The following is a 20,623-nucleotide window of genomic DNA, read 5'->3' on the forward strand; positions in this document are numbered from 1 at the left end:
AACAAAATTACTTTAGCCCCCAGAGGCTGAAATGGTGGTTTAGCCATGCTGTGGAACGCAAAAAGCAAGAGTAGTAGTAGTCAAAAGGTTACTTTTTACACAAAAAGGTTACTTTTTTTAATATTTCGGGTAACTTCTGATAAGATCCAACTGGCAACACTGCCAAATTGGCAAATTGACTTTTGAACCCAAACGAATACGAAATAATAATACAAAAGTTGCAAATGTGGTTGCAAATTCCATATTGATCAATGATCTATGATATTTGTTAAGCGTTGGTTATTGGTTTAACACAAACTAAAGTTAATATTTTTAAAGATAAGTTTGTGCTAGGAGGAGAAAATTTACCATGGCTGCTATTACCAAAACCCGCAACTTTAAAGTATTTCGTGGTCTCGCGTATAATCCATGTGTAGTATCAAGAAGGAACTTAAACCTCCAAGAATATCACAGCAAGGATTTATTAAGAAAACACCAAGTGTCTATACAAAACTTTCGCTTACTCGACTCAAACTTAAATCCAAGCTCACTATCTGACTTCAAGGCAAATGAATACGTAGTAAAAGCTCAAATTTTAGCGGGTGGACGTGGAAAAGGTCACTTCGATAATGGATTTAAAGGTGGAGTGCATTTAACTAAAAATCCAAATGAGATACTGAGTTTAGCTAAAAATATGATTGGACATAAGTTGATAACGAAACAAACTCCAAAAGAAGGTATTCTAGTGGATAAGGTGATGGTAGCGGAGAGCGTTAATATTGTGCGAGAGACATACTTGAGTATCATAATGGAAAGGACTTACAATGGTGCTGCGCTGGTCGCATCTCCTGCTGGTGGTATGGATATTGAAGCAGTCGCAGAGAAAACACCGCATCTGATCAAAACGGTGCCTATAGATATCCATGAAGGCATTACAGATAAGACAGCTAAAGAAGTAGCAGAGTTTTTACAATTCAAGGGCCCTTTGGTGAGCAAGTGTGCTGAGGAAATAAAAAAGTTGTGGCAACTATTTTTAAAGGTAAATAATCAATCCAACTAATAATTTACACCGTAAACGAGACTTGTAGTTTAAACTAAAAAGAGCTGATTTTTGAGGATGTAATAATTTCTTTGCAAAAAGGAAAAAAATAATGTAATTTTTTTTTGCAAAAATAGAAAATGGTTTTTGACACCACAAGGTTTATTTACAAAGGGGTGTCTGTATGGGTGTATTAAATAATAAATACTTGCAATTCAAGGAGAATGAAGCTACTTTGTAGGATTGAGGGTTATTTGTTCTTTTACCAAAAAAACTTTCCTAATGGGAAGGTAAAGTAATTATAAGTTACAGAAAAAATCTATGTTGATTGGTCTCACTCTCGAAAATTTCCTTCCTTTGAACAATTTGGTTCAAAACATAAGATAGTATGAAAATGTTACAAAATTGTTTTCCTTTTTTTTATTCTTTACAAGTTAGCCCTTGACTACAGTCTCGCCTGATTGTAAGTGATTGTACCGGGATCCTGTACCTGTAGCCTCAAGTAGCTTAGTGTATGTTACTGTTTTTTATTTTAAGATAATTTTCTGTTGTTTCAAGGTTGATGCAACTCAACTAGAAATAAACCCATTGGTTGAGACTGATGATGGCCGGGTTGTGGCTGTGGATGCAAAAATTAACTTTGATGACAATGCACAGTTCAGGCAAAAAGATATTTTTGCTTTGGATGATACTTCTGGAATTGATCCAAGAGAAGTAAGTATATATAAATATAATATATATAATAATTATTTAGGTAATAAAACTTATAATTAGGTAATACAAATTTACTTAATACGTTTAAAATAGGTAATATATTTAGGTAATACATTTAAAATAAACAAAAATTTAGATTCTTTATTAATATGTCATCTTTTTAAGTCCTACTTTACTATATTTATGTAGAGATTGTATTTGCTTTTATACTTTATATATGTTAATAAATATAATATAATTTGCTTAAAATGTAGCAAATAGAGACAATATGGCATTGTCCTGTCTCTAAAAAATGTGTTTAATTGAACTTGTTTGTTAAGGGATCTAAAATAAAACTATAAAAAAAAGTTGCTAACTGCATACGAAACACTAACTACATCTAGGTACATTAAAACTAAAAGATATGTTTTCAAAAGCTAAGAAGTTTCAGTAAAATATAAATAAGTACAATTTCACGATAGATAACAACATGTTACATGGACAGGCTATCAGAATTTGATATGTGTGAACTGTGTAAACAAGGGCAAACTTCTATCTAGTCAAATTTGGAGGAGCGTGATGTTAATTAAAGAGCTTTCTTCTATAGAGGCTTTAATTAAAAATAGTGCTTCCACAATTGAAGCTTAATATTAACTTAGTACTAGACTTATTACTATCGAGTCGATGTGTGGACTGGCCGCTCGGCTTGCGTTCCCACGCACGGTATGTGCAGGTGGCCTGTTCTGGGAACTCTACGCAGACTCAGCGATTCTGCATCCGCGAGTGAAGCTCACGGGTGCCAGACCTACTGCATGGGCAGGCGCCAGACCTGCCTGTTGTCCAGACATAACTCCTCCCTCCTTTAGTTCAAATTCAGCGGAGTGCGGAATTTGACGAAAAAGACGTAAAGGGGGGAACTTATAAAGTAACATGATACATAAGCATATTGCTAAAATAACATACAAAAGGAGTGTTCCGACACTAATACTTTTTACGTTTATACCGCTATATGACGTTTCACTTTGGGCAAACACTTCACTGTCACTTTGTTCTAGACGGTAAGCTAATTGCTGGAGATGTTGAAGATTAACGCCATCCAGATTCATAAGTTTCCTTTTGGGTAGTTCATCTGCTTTAAGTATTGTAGGGAAGTGCATAGTTGGGATTCTTGAATAGTTCAGCGGTCTGCCTACTGTTTCGTGTCTTTTCAGTGTTAATCCATTTATTTTAAAACTGCAGTTTTCATCTATGGTAAGTATGTAGGTCCCTTTTATGCGTTCACGGGTTTCTTCCGTACTACAGATTTTCAGGAGAAGTGTTTCGAATTTGCTATATATAATCCATTGGTTATATTGAATTGATTCTACTTTTACTCCAGATGTCTCCACCAGGACTGGATCACACGAGCTGGTATTTTGTGAAAGTAACATCAGCTCTTCTAGGCAGGTATCTTTTATTACGGATTCCGTGTCTATATCGTGGCATAAGAATGCGAATTTCTCAATTTCTTTGCAGGGTTTGCTGAGCGGTACGGTTTTCGAACCTTTCACTAATAGGTAAGGAGCTTTGGGTATTATAAGAGAGGTTTGGTTAAATGGATTGGTGACAGGTAGAGGTATCATTCGAAAATAGTTAAATAAGTATTTTTTTACAAGAGGAATATCTAAAATAAACGTTACTTGATTGTTCTTTAAATATGCTTTTAGTTCAATAGATTGCTCAATTTTTAAGAGGTTCTCTAAATTTACAGGATATACAAGCTGGTCAGTTTTTGCAATATCAGATAACAAATTATATAATTCGTCTGTATTGATTACTGACTGGTGTAAGGTTTTCAACTTACTAAATGCTATAGCCGTTTCAATTTCGTCTATTTTAATATAGATCGTTTGAAAGTTATGCAAGAATAAGTGAAAAGTATGAATTAATCTAGTACTGCTTAAAACTCGTTTTGTATTATCAATCCATAGTTTAATGTCAGAAATTTCTTTATCTAGCTGAATTAAATTATTCTTTGAAATTCCCGTCATATTTACGAAGGACTCTACCATCTCAGAAACTATAGTCATTTTTCTTGATAACCTTTCCTGTCGCGTTTTAAAAGTAGTTATTAACTCATCATACCTCATAGCATCGCTATTATCTAAATTCCCAGTAATAATTTTGATTAGTGAACCTAATGGATTTAGAATGCCGCGTTTAGTTCTACTTATTGGAATTAGCTGTCTACATTTTTCTACAGTAATATTCAAAAAATGATCAGTTTGCGTTTTAACATTACTTATATCACTAAAGTGTGTTTCATTACCAAAGTATTTTAATAAATTTATATTCAAGTGCTCATACATCCTAACATTATAATCTAAATCTTCCTTCAGTAAACCTAAATCTAAAATCTTAATATATGACCAATTGTCATATGTAATATACGCTTGACCTTCTTTTACAGGTAGAATACCGGGGTTATGCTCGATCCTCTGGACTAGGCCCTGGATCGTGATGGCTTGAATGAGCAGAAGGGCGAACCTGTGGAGGACGTTTTATGTCTTTAATTGGTACTTTAGAGTCACGATTTTTAATTCTAACGGGTACAGTGTTCCTAAAAATATCTCCGGTTACTTTTGCTTTCTGATACCGGGGTTTATCCTTACTACGTCGGACATTGACACCTTTTATGAATATTTCCTCGCCCTCATTCACATCAAATGATGACTCGCCACCGCGTTTTTCCCTAATCTCAGCTTTCTTTTTTATCATTCTATCCGTAAGGTGCTCGTAAAGGAAAGCTGTTCGCTTAACATGGTCTCTAACTAATTTTTGCATATATCGTTGGTTAAACTCTACGTTGAAAGGGCTGGACGAATCTGTATGTCCAAAAACTATTTCAAAGGGTGTAAGACCAGTAGTTGAATGTATTGTTTGATTGTATGACATTACCGCATAAGTCATAACAGAGGATGCGTCAGTTAGTTTGTGCTCGTACTTAGCCAAACGATATATTTCTAAAATAGTAGAGTGAAATCGCTCTATCAAACCCATAGAATTAGGGTTGTGCGGGGTACCTATGTGAAGTTCGATTTTATAAAAGCTTAACGTTTCCTTGAGTAGTGCATTGTTAAATTCTGTTCCGGGATCGCAATTTATTTTTTGTGGAATACCATAAAACGAGAAATACTTTATAAGAGCTCTAACGACTTCAGGAGTGGATCTGTTACTAAGTTCAAAAGCTTGTCCTATTTTGCTGAACGCATCAATTAGAGTCAAGAAGTATTTTCCTTCTATAGAGAATAAATCCATGAAAATTTCTTCGAATGGTTTGGTTTGTGTTTGAGTGAGCTGAAGCTTAGGCTTTATGGGATTACGATCGTACTTCATTTTTTTACAAGTTTCGCAGGCATTGATTACGGATGAAACCGTTTGGTCCATATTGTTCCAGTAATAGGTGCGTTTTATTTTCATAAGGGTTTCTTTAATTCCCCTGTGGCAAGAAGGACCTTGATGGTATTTTATCACAATATATCTTTGCTCATTTTCGTCTAAAACGTAAGATACTCTTTTAGTACATTCGTAAATTTTGACAGAATCCTTTCTAAACAATTCTGTTACACATTTTATGAAATCTTTACGAAGAGTTTCGGTTTCAAAATAGATAAAGTGCCTAATTTTAGGGTTTATATACTGTTTCAGGAAATCTTTAATTAATTCTATATTTCCTTCAGGCATGTGTGCTTCGAAAACCTTTTGCTTATCGCGACTATAATCTTGAACTATTGTATGGTCCCTATTCCATACAAATATAAGAAATTGGTATGGTTTTGTATCGATAGCTTCGTCAAGTATGGGAATAACTTCACCGTCCATGTCTAATGCAGAAAGTGCAGTGTCAGTTCGTGAGCTACAGGTTATCGTACTTTCAGACGGAGAACGAATCGGGTATGCCATGTTAGAACCGTTAGATCCAGGAGTACGCTTTTTATCATCGTTTTCATTTCTATCTTCGGTACTGCTTAAAGATATTGTGTCGATATTTACTTCAAGGGAACTATCGTCTTCTAAAGCGTTTAATTTTATTCGCGAAAGTGCCTCGCAATTTTCATGAATAGTGTTAACTACACATGCATTATTTTCATATTTCGTCACACGGATCTCTGGTCTGTTTTCCGAGACTATCATGTGAAAATTTACATCGGCATCTATTTGTTGGGGATCACACAAGGTTTCAGGTTCGTAGCCAGAATTTTGTACAGGGTAAGACTCCTGTGGGATTTGGTTATTTTCGTCGTAGTTATTTTCTGGATACGTTTCATAAAAGTCACCACAATAATTATTTTCGCCTATTTCAAGATCGTTGTTAAAAAATACATTTTCTTGAACCTCTGCCATATTTTGCCTTATCTGAGGGGCGGTACGCATGGATACATCAGTTGGCATATTATAATTATTGGTTTGCCTTGGGATACCAAATTTAAAGTTATTTTGATTTCCAAAGTTACCACTGTAATTACGATTATTATTATTATTGGACTGTGGAATTCGACCTGACTGGGGAATACCGAATTTAAAATTTTGTTGTTGGTTCGGTATACCAAATTTAAAATTATGTTGTTGAGTCGGGATTCCGTATCTAAAATTATTATTTTGTGAAGGAATCCCAAATTTAAAATTATTATTATTGGGTCTCCATTGCTGTTGGAAATTATTTTGAGGGTAAAAACCTCGATTAAACTGGTTTGGAATGAACTGATTTCGCTGCGGTTGCGTTACGCCATATATCGGACTTGCTGTTTGCGAATTATTTTTGTGAGGCATATGAATAAACGGATTCTGATGAAACTTTTGTTGATTCTTATTTTTTGCTTTATACTGGAATTGAAAGTTTACTTCTTCCGTGACAATTTCTAAAGCGGTCTCTAAAGTCTTGGGGTCTTTTAATCGTACTATACGAATTAAATCCTCGGGTAAATTATATAAAAAGACGTTAAGTGATAAATTATTGTATATAATAATTTTGGAGCTTTTAAGGGGCGCATCCTGCCTATTTATTTTTGATAATAAAATGTTACGGACATTCTGAATTCTTTTACAAAAGTCGGAATATGATTCACCCATCTTGATTTTTAGCGACTCTAACTCTATAGCTACGCATTCTTCCGATCTAGCGTCACCGAAATGTTGGATAAATGCTGTTCTCAAATCCTGCCAAGTTACAATGTCTTCCCTTTCACTGATAAGAGAAGCAGCCCTACCAACGAGCCTACTCGTTATCACGTGAAAAAGGTATAAATCCTGAGAGATTGTGTCACTTTTCCTATAATTTAAAATGATGTATTCACATTTCCGGAGGAACAGGTTTAGAAGACTTGACTCTCCATCAAATTTTGGTATTAATTCAACTAATTCTCGGGGCACGATTTCAACTTTTTCCATTTTTTTTTTTTTTGAGATAGAGAAAAATAAAATAAAATAACACAAACCGATTTAAGCAGTAACACTCGTTTAGTAGTAGCAGTAACACTTAGCCTTAACTTTAACTTAACGTTACTAAACTAACTTAATAAAGAATCTCTTATTTTTTCTTATTTAATTTTAAAATATTTATCTTATTTATCAGTTAATCGATTTAACTTGATATAATAAGTAATCTTTAATTATTACAATAATTAAACTTTAATTAATAAAATTAATAATTAATTAGTTAATTTATTTAACTTGATTTTATTTAACTTGATTTCATTAATTGATCATTCATTAATCATTACAATTTATATTTTTCTTTCAATTTAATCATAAAAAAATCTTTATCTTAATCTCTAACTTACTAAAATCCTAAAAACTCTACACAGGTAAGGGATGGGACACACACAGGAAGTGAAAAGTTCTACTCACCCCTTATACGCCGTCATCCTCCCCGTTAAGCAGGTTTCTAGTCTTCTCTCTTCTTTGACGTATTTTTTTGGTTCGTCAGACTTTCGCCGGCCTCGCGCAAGCGTCGATTTTGGGACCCTGCACGGCGTTTACGAAAATCTGCACCGGCTGCGCCAGTCAAATTTGGAGGAGCGTGATGTTAATTAAAGAGCTTTCTTCTATAGAGGCTTTAATTAAAAATAGTGCTTCCACAATTGAAGCTTAATATTAACTTAGTACTAGACTTATTACTATCGAGTCGATGTGTGGACTGGCCGCTCGGCTTGCGTTCCCACGCACGGTATGTGCAGGTGGCCTGTTCTGGGAACTCTACGCAGACTCAGCGATTCTGCATCCGCGAGTGAAGCTCACGGGTGCCAGACCTACTGCATGGGCAGGCGCCAGACCTGCCTGTTGTCCAGACATAACTATCTTATCAATATTATATGCAATATTGACAAAACTTGAGATTAAGTTATTGCCTATCTTAAAAGCACCTCTCTTCTAATATTATATAATGTAGCTAACTGATGGCTATGACTTTGTTTGTTTGTACCAAGATAAATAGATAATAATAAGACAAGATCACAAATACAGTTGAATATTGTATAAATGTAGGCATTTTTGAAGATTCATTACTTTGTTAAAGGTCTGTGTGTATTGCTGTATGATTTGTCAGTTGTTTGTACTATTTCATACCATTCTTCCCAACCACCAGTCATCAATAGCTACTATTTTTCTTAGTGCTTCTAATCTATTTATTACTTATATTACTCAATAGACCATTTTTTTTAAATTACACTGTTTGATAGGCTTGTGTGTGTTTACAATGCCTTTCTGTATAAACGAATAACGAGGTCTTGGTTGGAAAAACTACTTATATATGATTTATTCATTTTGCTATATATAATGATTTATTCATTTTGCTATCATCCACGAAAAGTCGACAAACCCATGCGACAATGTCACCCAGGTCCGACAAATAATTTTTTATAGAGCAGAGTAGGCAGGAGGTAGTGGTTAGCAATAACTCTTTGAAAATATGATAATTATTATTTGCATATGTATTTTCAGAAAGAAGCAGCAGATCTTAACCTTACATACATAGATATGGATGGCAGTATTGGGTGCATGGTGAACGGGGCTGGCTTAGCCATGGCCACCATGGACCTCATCATGTTAAGTGGAGGCAGACCAGCAAACTTCCTGGATCTCGGAGGAGGAGTTGGCCAATCTCAAGTGTCTGCAGCTTTGAGAATATTGGAGTCTGACCCTAAAGTGAAGGCTATATTTGTGAATGTGTTTGCTGGTGAGTTTGTATATAAAATAACTTTCTGATCAATTATATTTCCACAATACTAATATAAATATACTCCCAAGTGTGTTTAAAATATACTACCAAGTTTATTTCATACTCATTCTAGTAACATACTACTTTCACTCAAAAGCTCTGATGATTAAGTTAAGCTTGTAGTAGGCTTTGTTTTATTGACATTGGAAGTAAGATAAAAAATATCCATATATTTATTCAATTATCTGTTGAAGACAAGAAGTTGTAGGTTCGTTTTTTTATATATATCATGAGGTTTAGAGTTGAGAGTAGACCTCATGATCTAAATCTAATTTAATAAATGTTGAAATCATTATAGCACTAATGTTATTGATAAAATTCAATTATACAATGAATTGTCATACAAAACTATGTATTGTTTCAGGTATTGTCAATTGTGCAACTGTAGCTAAGGGTATTGTGGCAGCCTGCAAGGAGCACCCTCCCAAGCACCCTCTGGTCATCAGATTAGAGGGCACAAACGCAGCGCAAGCCAAAACTATACTCGAGGAGTCCAAACTCCCCTTCAAGATCATCAATGATGCTGATAAGGCAGCTAAAACTGCTGTCACCCTTGCACAGTAATGTGACTTAAATAAGAGCACCACATTCTCTACAAATCCAGTTGTGTAATTGGTTTGATGTGTGTTGAGTAAAGGGAAATGTAAGATATCTCGTTATGAAATTCATATTGTCAATCAATATATCTTTTGTTGCTTTTGATTCTGCCACTATTGGTTAACAATGTCTTTCTCTTAACACAACATGTCTTGTGATATGACGCATCTAGTGAAAAATATTGTGGACTTATAGTAATGGAATTGAAATTATTGCTGTGATTATTTTTGTGATGGAACAATAGAGAGAGCAATACTTTTGAAGACATATTGGTCGCCAGCAATACTTTCGAAGACATACTGGTTGCCAATGTCTTTTTGTCTTCATTGAGGTATCTCGTGGCGCCCACTTTAGGCCTAGCAGCCTGTGTAGAAAGTGAGAATGATGAAAGCAGAGAAAGGTTTAAATATTTTATCAAAACCAAGTTTTAATACAATATTTTAAGATAACTTGTGTTGTTTTGTTGAGAATGTGGGAGATTTTTTAACATTTTTTGTTGTTAGATATATAATTCATATACAGGAATAGAATTATTTGAAGCATGACAATATTATCAAAGTTAATGAAAACACAAATACCAGTAGGTAGAAGTAAATCGACATAATATATTTTTAGGTACATATTACATAAATAAGATATAAATGACAGCACAATATGAATTTGTTAATTATATTATTATTATTTTCTATTTATAGTAATGATACATGTATATTTCTTGGACAATTTAAAATTTTGCACAATGATTTTTGTTCAATTATTATGTACTATTTAATTTTTTTATATTTTAAGTTTTAACTTTTATAAATTTAAACTTTTCTTTATTCTGTAATAAAGATGTAGCATTTGTACTTATAAAATACCTACTTGAAGATTTTAGAGACTGAGTTTTGAAAATGTTTTTCCCCTACATTTGTTTTGAACCAACAAATTCTTGCCATAATAATTTCCCCAGTGTAGTTTTAAGTGTTGTTTTGTACATATTATTTAGCATAATAAAAAAAGTATAATATCTATATGTTGATTTTATTTTAAAGCAGTATCTTTTCTATGTATTCTTTAATAATTAAAAATTAATGAGGTAATTTTGGACTGGTCTACTCTAACCATTGCTTATCAAATCAATGTTTTTAATGAATGAATTACCAAATTATATTTGAAGGCAAATGACGATACTGTGTTGGTAGTTAGTATGTTTTGATTTTGGTCACTATAAGTTGTTGTTAGAGGATAGCTAAGTACGTAACATGAGACAGAAGGCCCCTCAATTACAGGCTATATAAAGTAACTGACTAGGTATTACATGGATCTCACAACTTTTTACGGTTAAACAACTGAATAGCGAGAGTTGGTATATTTTAAAAGTGTAGTTTTGGACAGATTTGAATATCACATATTTTCCATAGGGCGTAAATTAACTTCAACGATCAATGATCATGGATGGAACAAATAAAACTGCAACATAGAAAATTGGAACTAAAATAAATTTTATTTAATACCTTCATAATAAACATAAACATTACACGCCTAATACACTACACGCGATGTTAATCGAATACAATAGTGTAGACATAAAGTGAAATGCCCATATTTTTTTGTTAACAACAAGCTTAACAAACAAACCAATCGTCAGTCTACAAAAAAAATCATAAAATTCAGGCTGTATGGTCAACGATCTTTGCTTGTGGACAAATTAAATATGTCTTTTTTTTTATTCTTTACAAGTTAGCCCTTGACTACAATCTCACCTGATGGTAAGTGATGATGCAGTCAAAGATGGAAGCGGTCTAACCTGTTAGGAGGAGAATGACGGTTTCTACACGACATCGTACCGGAACGCTAAATCGCTTGGCGGTATGCCTTCGACGGTAGGGTGGTAACGGCCGAAGCGGCCCACCAGCCAGACCTGGACCAATTAAGAAAATCTCAATCGGCCTAACCGGGGATCGAACCCAGGACCTCCGTTTTGTAATTCCACCGTGCATACCATTGCGCCACGGAGGCCGTCAAAACGTAAAACGTAGCAAAACACTTTTTGATAAAGTAATTATTTCATTATTAAAGTAGAATTATCAAGATTTTTTTAGAGTAAATTTAGGGGTGGAAAAGGTAGGCCAAGGCCAGTGTCAGGGATGGGCATTCTCTTTTCGCTTCGTTTTATGCAACCTCGCCTCGCCTCGTAACTGCCATCGACATCAGTGTCCCTAGTGGGAGTTTTCAATATTTTATATTGTTACTAGCACGTTGACGTAAACGCAAATTTATATGGAATTGAAACAGTTGTGCAATAGTGCCACTAGATGGCGCTTTTTCAATTCATTAGAAATTCGCGTTTACGTTACGTGACAGTAACAGTATCAAACTGCCACTAGGCCCTCTGTGTCGGTTTTGACTTGTTTGACAAAACGATCCGAGGTCTTCGTCATCGACCCAATCTAATGTACGAACACGAAACGCCTCACTACACCACTCTGCTCACTTCGTGATTTTGTTGAAGCGTTGAAGTAGTGTATTAGCGGTTTAACATTATCTCTATATATAACTAAACTCTAAAGAGATTTAACCGCCTGCCCTGCGGCGAAGATTCACTGGAAGTAAGTGACATATTCGCCTGGATGTCCTCGAAGCTGGGGAGATGCGTCAGCTTCCCGCGCGCTGCCACTGACGGCTTCTTGCTGAGCATGCGACGCGCTACACGGATTATGTCGTCGGCGGTCACTTTTTCTGTGAACAAACACAATAGGCTATAGTCAGGCAAGTCCCATGATATGCGGGCGACAGGGGGAAATGCGCTGATGTGAAATCGTGCGTGCAGGGAAGTGACGTGGTTAAGTCGTGGGTATTCATCGGTACACGCCCCCCGCCCCGCACGCAACATCGGGAGTGTTACGAACGAAGTTGCCTAGCTATAGTTGACACTTTGATATATTATTTACCGTTATATTAGATTGAAAATAAAAAAATATAATAATATTTTTTTAAAAGATAAAAATTAAATTTTTAAATATTTTTTTGACAATCCGAGCCAAAACACACCAAAATACACCTGTAAACACCAAACCGATTAATAAAATGGCTACAGTAGGGTTACGCTAAGCTTGGTTGGTTGGTTAGCTTGGTGTTAGGGTTTAGTACTAGTGAGCTAAGAGTTGACTGTGTAACAATCACCATCAGATATTAATAGTAATTACTTGTATCGACGAGTTAACTTGCTCGGATGTTTTCGCCCTATATTAACTTGTCTATATCAATATAAGTATATGAAGTGCTATAGTTTACTACGAGTATACTTTACCTATTTCTTTAATAAAGAAAGACGGTGACTTCCTTTTGCCGGTCGCCAAAACCTGTCGTCCGACGTCTTCGAACACGACGGGCCTCGCCTCTAGATTCATCAACAACATTGACTGCAGCTGAGTCTTTGCTCTCTGGAAATAACAACATTCAGTATGGTCACATGATATAAATTGAGTAATAGACTCTAAAACTAGAAGATTCCCGAATAACTAAATTAAAACTGTTACTAGCTAACGAAATATAGCTGTGCTGTGGGTCTGGATTCGATAAACACAACATGTATGTAGGTTTAGAAGACATGGGATTGGCGATTCTGCACTAAGCAAAATATTGTTTATGCCAATTTTGTATGGAGGCTGGGCTTTTATTCCGAGTGTCAACTAAGCAGAACAAATTATTTATATCTTAAAAGAACATAAAATATAGGAACTTAAATTTTTGGAACCCGCATTTTTTTTAATTAATTAAATAAAATGTATTTTTTTCATTAGCTGACAAAAATAATTAAGAATTTTTATCATGGCAACATGCTTATAACTCACACTCTGAGATTGTCAGTGATCTTCGCGTAATAGCGTTCGTTTATGGGGTTTTTAAAACAATTTAAGGATTTTTTTTTTAATGCTTCTCTGTCTACGATTTAATGTTCATTTTAGCTTATGTCTTATTGATATTTGACAATATTACATGACATTGACAGCTTACACCGGATATGAATTCAATTTCAGGTGTTTTATTTGCTGTTTTGGACACTTTTACTGTATTGTCTATAATGTGTTGTTTAAGGGAGCGAAACAAAAAAAAATATTTATCTAATGCAGATTCCACAAATTCTGTAAAATTATTTTCTCAACAGCAATTTGTATCTTCTAGCCCATTTTGGGACATGTCCTTTAATATAAACAATATTAAATTCGCATAGTAGGTAAATTAAATGAGGGTCCGAAATATATTGATTTTAATTAATATAAAAGTTAAGGATTTCTTATAAAACTTTATTTAAAAATCGTGTATTTTTTAAATTTGCCTAACGTCAAAGACGCTCTCGTTCATTTTGTGACGTCACAATGTTACTAGATGTACTAAGCGTCAAACTAATTGTTAACTAATATTTTTGTCAAACGCTCTGTTTGAAAGGGATTTGTCATAGTGACGTCAAGAAACAGTTGAAATATAGACATCATGGTCGACAGGCTCGTATTGTCAAAAACATATTTAAAAAGTAACGTCACAAAAAAAATATGAAAAAAATTAATTTCAATGTAGTAGAACGATAAAGAACTGTTTTAGACCATTTAAAACAGTATCAACTACCCTATTAATGGATCGCATTTTGAGTTTGCAGGGAAACAGGAAAATTAAGATGTATAAGATAAGATATGAAAATATATAGGTATACGTCCAGCAGTGGACGTCCAACTATAATATTGTTCGTAGGCCGGAGTTGTCGGAGCAGTAGAGAACATACCCTCAGCTCCGTGTCGCCCACGCTGCCGGCCATGTTGGCGAGCTCGCGCGCGATGACCAGCGCGGTGTCGTGCAGGCGCGCGGGCGGCGCCGCCGAGTGCACGCAGAACAGCCCCGTGTCGCCGTACGCGTGGTTGTACGCCGTCGCGTTGAACATCCAGTGGTATCTGGCGGAATATTTGTTTTAGAATAAAAAAAAAGTGTGTGTCGGCTTCGACGCACGAATGGAGTTTACTCTTTCAGACCGACTGTCTAAAAAGGTGTATGTTGTCCCGCAGCATACGTCTCAATACTCCACGCCTGAAAAGTGAAAGGCGCAACCGGGCGCGCACGCCGCGGCCTGTTTAGCCTCATATTCTTTTGATACAGCGCATGGTGAAAGGTGCGCAGAATAGTTTGCGCACAAAAAACATAAACTGCCAGTAGATGGCGTTCTTCGAGACCTTTGAAACATTTCAAGAACCTGTTGCGATGTGGTTATGCCTCATCGATGAACCTTGTTTTTTTTATTTCTGAAGGAGCCGCCGCCGCCCATCATCATGTTGAGCACGCACGTCACACGAAGCTCCTCACCTGTTCAGCACATTGGTGTAGAGCCGCGTGTACATGCCCTTGCCCGGCCCGCCGGCGGAGAAGGAGCCGCCGCCGCCCATCATCATGTTGAGCACGCACGTCGCCACGAAATCCGGGTCACCGTGCGAACAGCCTATGACCAATATTAACTATATTTAATTATTACATATCACGCACTGAACTCTTTAATATCTATGGTAGCTAACAAAAATTTAAATTTCTCACGCATGCGGGCAATGCAGTCTGGATTTACTTCATCAGTAAGTGACCCGTAAATTGAACTTTACTCACTTTCTAATCCTATAACTACGTGTGATAATTCAGGTAGATCAGATCCTGGGTAAAGTGGTATCTCACATTCTTCCTGAAAAATAAAATAGAAATAAAGTTTGTGAAGTGACTGTCATACTCCTAGTGCAGATAAAATATAAGATTGAGAGAATAAAACTAATAGACAAAACAAACTAGTTTTAATATAGTATAATGAATGTAACTAGTTTTGACAAAAATTAATTTAATTAGCGTTGATTGTGCCTAATTTTTAAAATGTTTGATATATACAAAGTGGTGCCAGGAATACGACCTTAAATTAATACACAATCGCTAACAGTCAATCAAAATACGATTAGGTGATTAAATTAATTATTGTATAATAAATAAAAAAACAAAATTTTCAAACAAAATAAATTCGGAAATAATTTAAAAAATTCACAACATCCTTTATAATAATATAAAACTAACCTCAAGTGACCTGTAGGTAAAAGCGGCAACATCGCGTCTCCTAGTTTTTGGTTATTTGGCGGTCCGTTTGTAGTGTGTAAAGTTCTTTCATGCACTCGTAGGTACTTATCTACATACAATCACGCCGCGGCGGGCGGGAGCGCCAAAATTGAATTAATTTGTATTTTATACGCCGCACGAGACGAGTAGATATTGTTGTTAAATGTTACTAATCAAAACTCACACATTTTAAACATGATAGGTATAGGTAGGTACTCGTACGTATTTACAGTACTTAGCTTAAATTTTTAAATGCTGGAAATGTCCACCATTGATTAAAATACACATGTTACAACGTCGCGAGATATCGGTATAATACTAAGTAGCAGTATTACCGAAACGTGGCATTATGTTTCAATACCAAAACACACTTCACAATAAAAAAAACTACACAAATCACAAGAAATGTTTGATTTGTATAAAACAATGCGCAAGGGTAGCGCTGACTATCACTCACTGAGTCACTATTCAAAAGACGCCGCCCGCGCCGGGAACCAAATCTAGCAAAAACACTAAATGTATTTCTATCCTATTCCCACTTAGTAAATCTTCCAAACACCTACAGATCTACTGTGCCTACAGTTAGCTAAAAACATATGATATTGAATGAAAGCCCTTATAGACCAGGATCCGGTGAATATTTTAACAGTTGAAGACTGTCAAGTTAATTTTCCGTGAGTAGCTTCGTCTTGATGAGGCGCCCAACTTTTAAATTTTCGAAAATTATTTATTTTGGTAGCTAACAGAGTTACTAGATAACAAAAATGTCTGAGCATAGGAACGAAATAATTGACCACGCTATTTGTAAGACATTATGGCTGATAAGTTGTATAACTATTAATTTTTCAGCCATATTGTCCTACAAATTCAATGTTATTTATGCTTCATCAAGACAAAGCTACTCACATAAAATTAACTTGGTAGTGATCAACTGTAAAAATGTTCCCCGGATCCTGGACTATTAGTGCCCAATTGACAACGTCGCAATTTTCGTTTGTTTACATTAAAAATAGGTACAAAATTTGTGGTGCCGAATAATTATTGTAGGTAAGTATGGTAAAGATAATAAGAATTTTTATTCTTATGTGCATTAGGTCTAAATTTCAATAGGATTTTTGTTTTTTGTAAGTTACCAATATTTTTTAAAACGCACATTTTAAATTGTTGTTTTGGTTTATCAAGGTGAATGACCTAGTGAATTTTCGTGAGGTATTTGTAATACATTTACAGCGTGTTCAAAAATTGTTTAAGTGAAAAAATTATCCTGTGGCTAAACCGCTGCATAGAAATTAATAAATATTGGCGTGCAGACTACTTACACGATACCCCATATGTGGTTGAAATTAAGGTCGTAATCGTTTCACCACTTTGTATATGCCTTAATTTTTAACATAAAATAATTAAAAAAAATAAATATTATATATATAATTATAAAAAATATGTTAATTAAAAAAAAAATCTAGATCAGCTATCATTGTTAACATAAATATACGCAAAAATATCACCTGTTCAATTCCACCAGTGTACTGTGCTATGGATTTATCAGTGACAGGTGTGAATGCCTCAGTGTCCTCATACCAGGTGGGTTTCATGTCTACAAAGTATTTCTGGACATACTCTACAAAAGGTTTGTGCTCCACCTGTCAATAGATTAATATATATATTTTTTATTTGTATTTCACAAAACAAAATGTTGTATTTTTTTATTTTTAAATGCTGACTATACATATATCAGTTTCAAAATCATGATTTATTAAAAAAAAAATTATTGCACATCATGTTAAAAGCATGAATGTTATGTTAAGTTAAGTTGATCTATGTGTCACCACTTCTTGAATACAATTATTTAATTTAGTTTAATTTAGTTTTCAAAATCTAAAATAAGAGTGTGTAGCAAATAAGCACTTGGCACTAATTTTCAAGTTTTCTTGGTTGTCAGCTTGCTGTATCTAGCTGAATATTAGTCTGTGGTTTCTAGTGTTATGGTATTATATATAAAATAGAAAAGAAATAGTGAACTACATTACCCCTACAGCTGCAACAACCATTCGGTCTGGAGTGTAATGGTTCCTCAAATAGTTGATAATCACTCCTCTGTCTATTTTGTATACATTCTCTGTGGGACAGATTTTTGGCAAACCTAGAGTATTTCCTTTGTATGCAGCCTGAAATTAAACGTTTCATTAATAAGTTATATATAAACAAATTATATAATATGTATAACAAACAAAAATTAAAAATGAAAACAAATTAAATAAATGTAAGTATCAAAATTTCAATACAATACAAGTGGATTGCTCACCGAATGTATCATGTCCATTAATATAGTCTCCTGTTCAGGTCTCATGGAAATAGTTTCAAGTTCAAATGCAACAGCTTGACGAGCTGATTCAATTTCATCTGTAGAGAGCTGAGGCCTCAGGGTCACTTCTGCTAACACCTTAAACAATATCAATGCTTACATTCTTATTCCTTTATAAATCAGGTTTGATTACAGGCAAGCGCTACTCTCCATCTTTATACTAGAGGGTATATAGAGCTTACACCCATCATACTGCTTCAATTTGGGTTGGTGGGATAAGGGCTCAGACCAATTACCTTCTATAGGACCTACTTAGCTAGGGGTTACCCCTCTGTCGAAAATATATGATCATGATCAAACTTGTTCATACAAACTGCCTGTAGAATCTCCAGAATTGATGTTCTATTGTGCTTAAATTTAGAGGTGCAAGTATTACAAATTACAATTTCAAATTTATGGAAGTGTGTAGAGTGAGGACTAAGAGTAAGAATATATATTGGTGTTAAATATTTTCAATGTGTGAGTTTACCATGTCCCGCTCAATTAACTTCTTAATAAATTATGGTAATAAATAATAGTGTAAACTTACTTGGGTGACAGCTTCCAGACCTCTGGAATCTGCGCTAGTTGCATACACTGTGGTATCCCTCGAGCCTTGACAGTCACATATACCTCCATGTCTTTCCAATTCACGCAGCATTACATCTCGGGTTGGAAATTTGTGCGTTGCCTGTAGTGTTATCAAGTTTTATTAAACAATATATTTACACCAATCAGTATTGTGTCCACTTCTCTAACTTCATTATTTACAGAGATCATATTATAAAGTCCTACAACACCTCTGCTGAGTCTGCTGACAGATGACAATATAATATATAATATACAGTTTGACAACCTGTATAGCCAGTTGTTAGTGTTGAGAACACAGCACTATCAACTTGCCATACAGGTTGTCAAACTCTATTATTTTTTTTTTTTTTGAGAGAACCTGGGTTTGATTCCCAGCTTGGATCACTTCAGGATTTTATAACCTATGCCTCTTCCAAGACAAGAATCAACTAATATCAGGTGTGATTGCAGTAAATTTTATGGAATAAATAAAAAAGTTAATATATAAGTTATATAAATATATTTTTTATACTTACACCAAAACTTAACTTCTCAAGAAAATGACAAATACCATTTGGATAGGCCACTTCATATCTTGGGCCAGAGTCCACAACCACTGAAAATAAATATTAATTAATTAAGAGTTATAAGTAAAAACAGAGCTAAAAGTGTAGAAGCAATAAATAAGGTGATGATAATTTTGTCTTGGTCTTGATTCTCTTCATGATACTTTTATTCAAAAGTAACCAAATCAAGAAAGTAGATTGATGGAACTGCACTAGGTAAACGACTCAGCTAGAAATGGTTATATTGCTGATCTCATGCCAACTAGATGTCAGAGGAGAACATCTATTCAAGTGTAGAATAAGTTGAAACATATCATAGAGTAATTTAAGATAGAAAACTGGCCCAAAATTATTTTCCGATGCCAAAGAGTCACCAGAGGGGAGACAACAACATTATAAAAAAACAAAATAGTGCCTGGTCAAATATGGAAAAAATGTTAAGAAGGGAAAACTAACTTACCACCCGCAGTACAAAACTGGCCAAATTTCTTCTCTGATGCAACTCTAAGACCATTTTTAAGTATTGTCACTTCAGTAGCATAGTTTTCTGATTTACTGGATGCATATGCAACCGGTGGTAGGTTTTGCATTGGCTCTGATAGTGGTGGTAATGGTGAAACACTTTCTTTTGGTAATGGCTCTTGAGGTCTATCAATATTCTGACTAAAGCTCCTTGATCCATATTTGAATGTTGGCAGTCTACAAGAATATAACAACCACTATTTAATTTGTAGTGCTAGAATAACTTATTGAGAAAGTGACAAGTATAATGACTTAATAAATGATTCAGTATTTTTATTCTCATATTATTAGTAAAATATACATATACAGCCTTTAATATCAACTGTTAACTTTTATTAATCTATTTCATCATATCTTCTGAAAGTACTCAATACTATTTTACAGATCAATTAATAATACACAAATATAAAAAAATAGAAAACTACCTAATATTTATTTATATTATTCTAGGAATAAATAAATAGAACTTGTAATAATTTGCATTCCTCAAGAAACTCACCCATTTTTTACAGAACACAACCTAGAAAATAGGACTTTCATATCTGATACATGAGACATTATAACCAACAAATAGTTCAAGCACTAAATATTAAAAAGCTTTGAAGAATTTATAGGTACAAATTATTTTTAATTTTTTAATAGTATTTAAAACAAAACTATCATGAAGATCAAAAAGTTATTTCTTTCGGCTGATTTTTGACTGACAAATTGACTTGACAATACAATGACATTTACTGACAGTGTTACCCTGTCAGGCGTAATTTAAGATGAATTTAAACTGGGAGAGTATTGGTAGTTTGTAGATAAAATTAAATAATGTAATATGTTTCTACTTATCATTATCCTTCTATTATGCATCTACTTATAATCTACTCAATATGTATGATAAATAATGTGAATTCTATACTTTCTATTTCCTACTATCTTTTTACAAGCTAAAATTTTTT

The 20,623-nt window shown here is 34.4% G+C and overlaps 3 protein-coding genes across 3 annotated transcripts; 1 reads left to right on the top strand and 2 right to left on the bottom strand.

Moving 5' to 3' along the window:
- The first annotated feature begins 202 nt into the window (after window positions 1-202).
- Window positions 203-10,578, top strand: LOC112051781 (succinate--CoA ligase [GDP-forming] subunit beta, mitochondrial). The gene is made up of 4 exons (XM_024090572.2): window positions 203-1,018; window positions 1,577-1,732; window positions 8,690-8,924; window positions 9,331-10,578. The coding sequence occupies exons 1-4, from the start codon at window positions 350-352 to the stop codon at window positions 9,528-9,530; spliced, it is 1,260 nt and encodes a 419-aa protein (XP_023946340.2). The 5' UTR covers window positions 203-349; the 3' UTR covers window positions 9,531-10,578.
- On the bottom strand, window positions 2,327-7,723 carry LOC128198067 (uncharacterized). Its single transcript, XM_052881327.1, has 2 exons — window positions 7,598-7,723; window positions 2,327-4,237 (listed from the first exon to the last, which is right to left on the bottom strand). The coding sequence occupies exons 1-2, from the start codon at window positions 7,612-7,614 to the stop codon at window positions 2,464-2,466; spliced, it is 1,791 nt and encodes a 596-aa protein (XP_052737287.1). The 5' UTR covers window positions 7,615-7,723; the 3' UTR covers window positions 2,327-2,463.
- A 447-nt stretch (window positions 10,579-11,025) lies between the features above and the next one.
- LOC112051783 (mitochondrial-processing peptidase subunit alpha) lies at window positions 11,026-20,393 on the bottom strand. Its single transcript, XM_024090573.2, has 12 exons — window positions 20,176-20,393; window positions 19,615-19,853; window positions 19,125-19,204; window positions 18,569-18,709; window positions 17,980-18,117; window positions 17,705-17,842; window positions 17,183-17,317; window positions 15,189-15,261; window positions 14,898-15,030; window positions 14,326-14,491; window positions 12,856-12,988; window positions 11,026-12,284 (listed from the first exon to the last, which is right to left on the bottom strand). The coding sequence occupies exons 1-12, from the start codon at window positions 20,232-20,234 to the stop codon at window positions 12,103-12,105; spliced, it is 1,617 nt and encodes a 538-aa protein (XP_023946341.2). The 5' UTR covers window positions 20,235-20,393; the 3' UTR covers window positions 11,026-12,102.
- Window positions 20,394-20,623: the final 230 nt, after the last annotated feature.

This window comes from Bicyclus anynana, chromosome 4 (assembly GCF_947172395.1).
Source record: "Bicyclus anynana chromosome 4, ilBicAnyn1.1, whole genome shotgun sequence".
Taxonomy (NCBI): domain Eukaryota; kingdom Metazoa; phylum Arthropoda; class Insecta; order Lepidoptera; family Nymphalidae; genus Bicyclus; species Bicyclus anynana.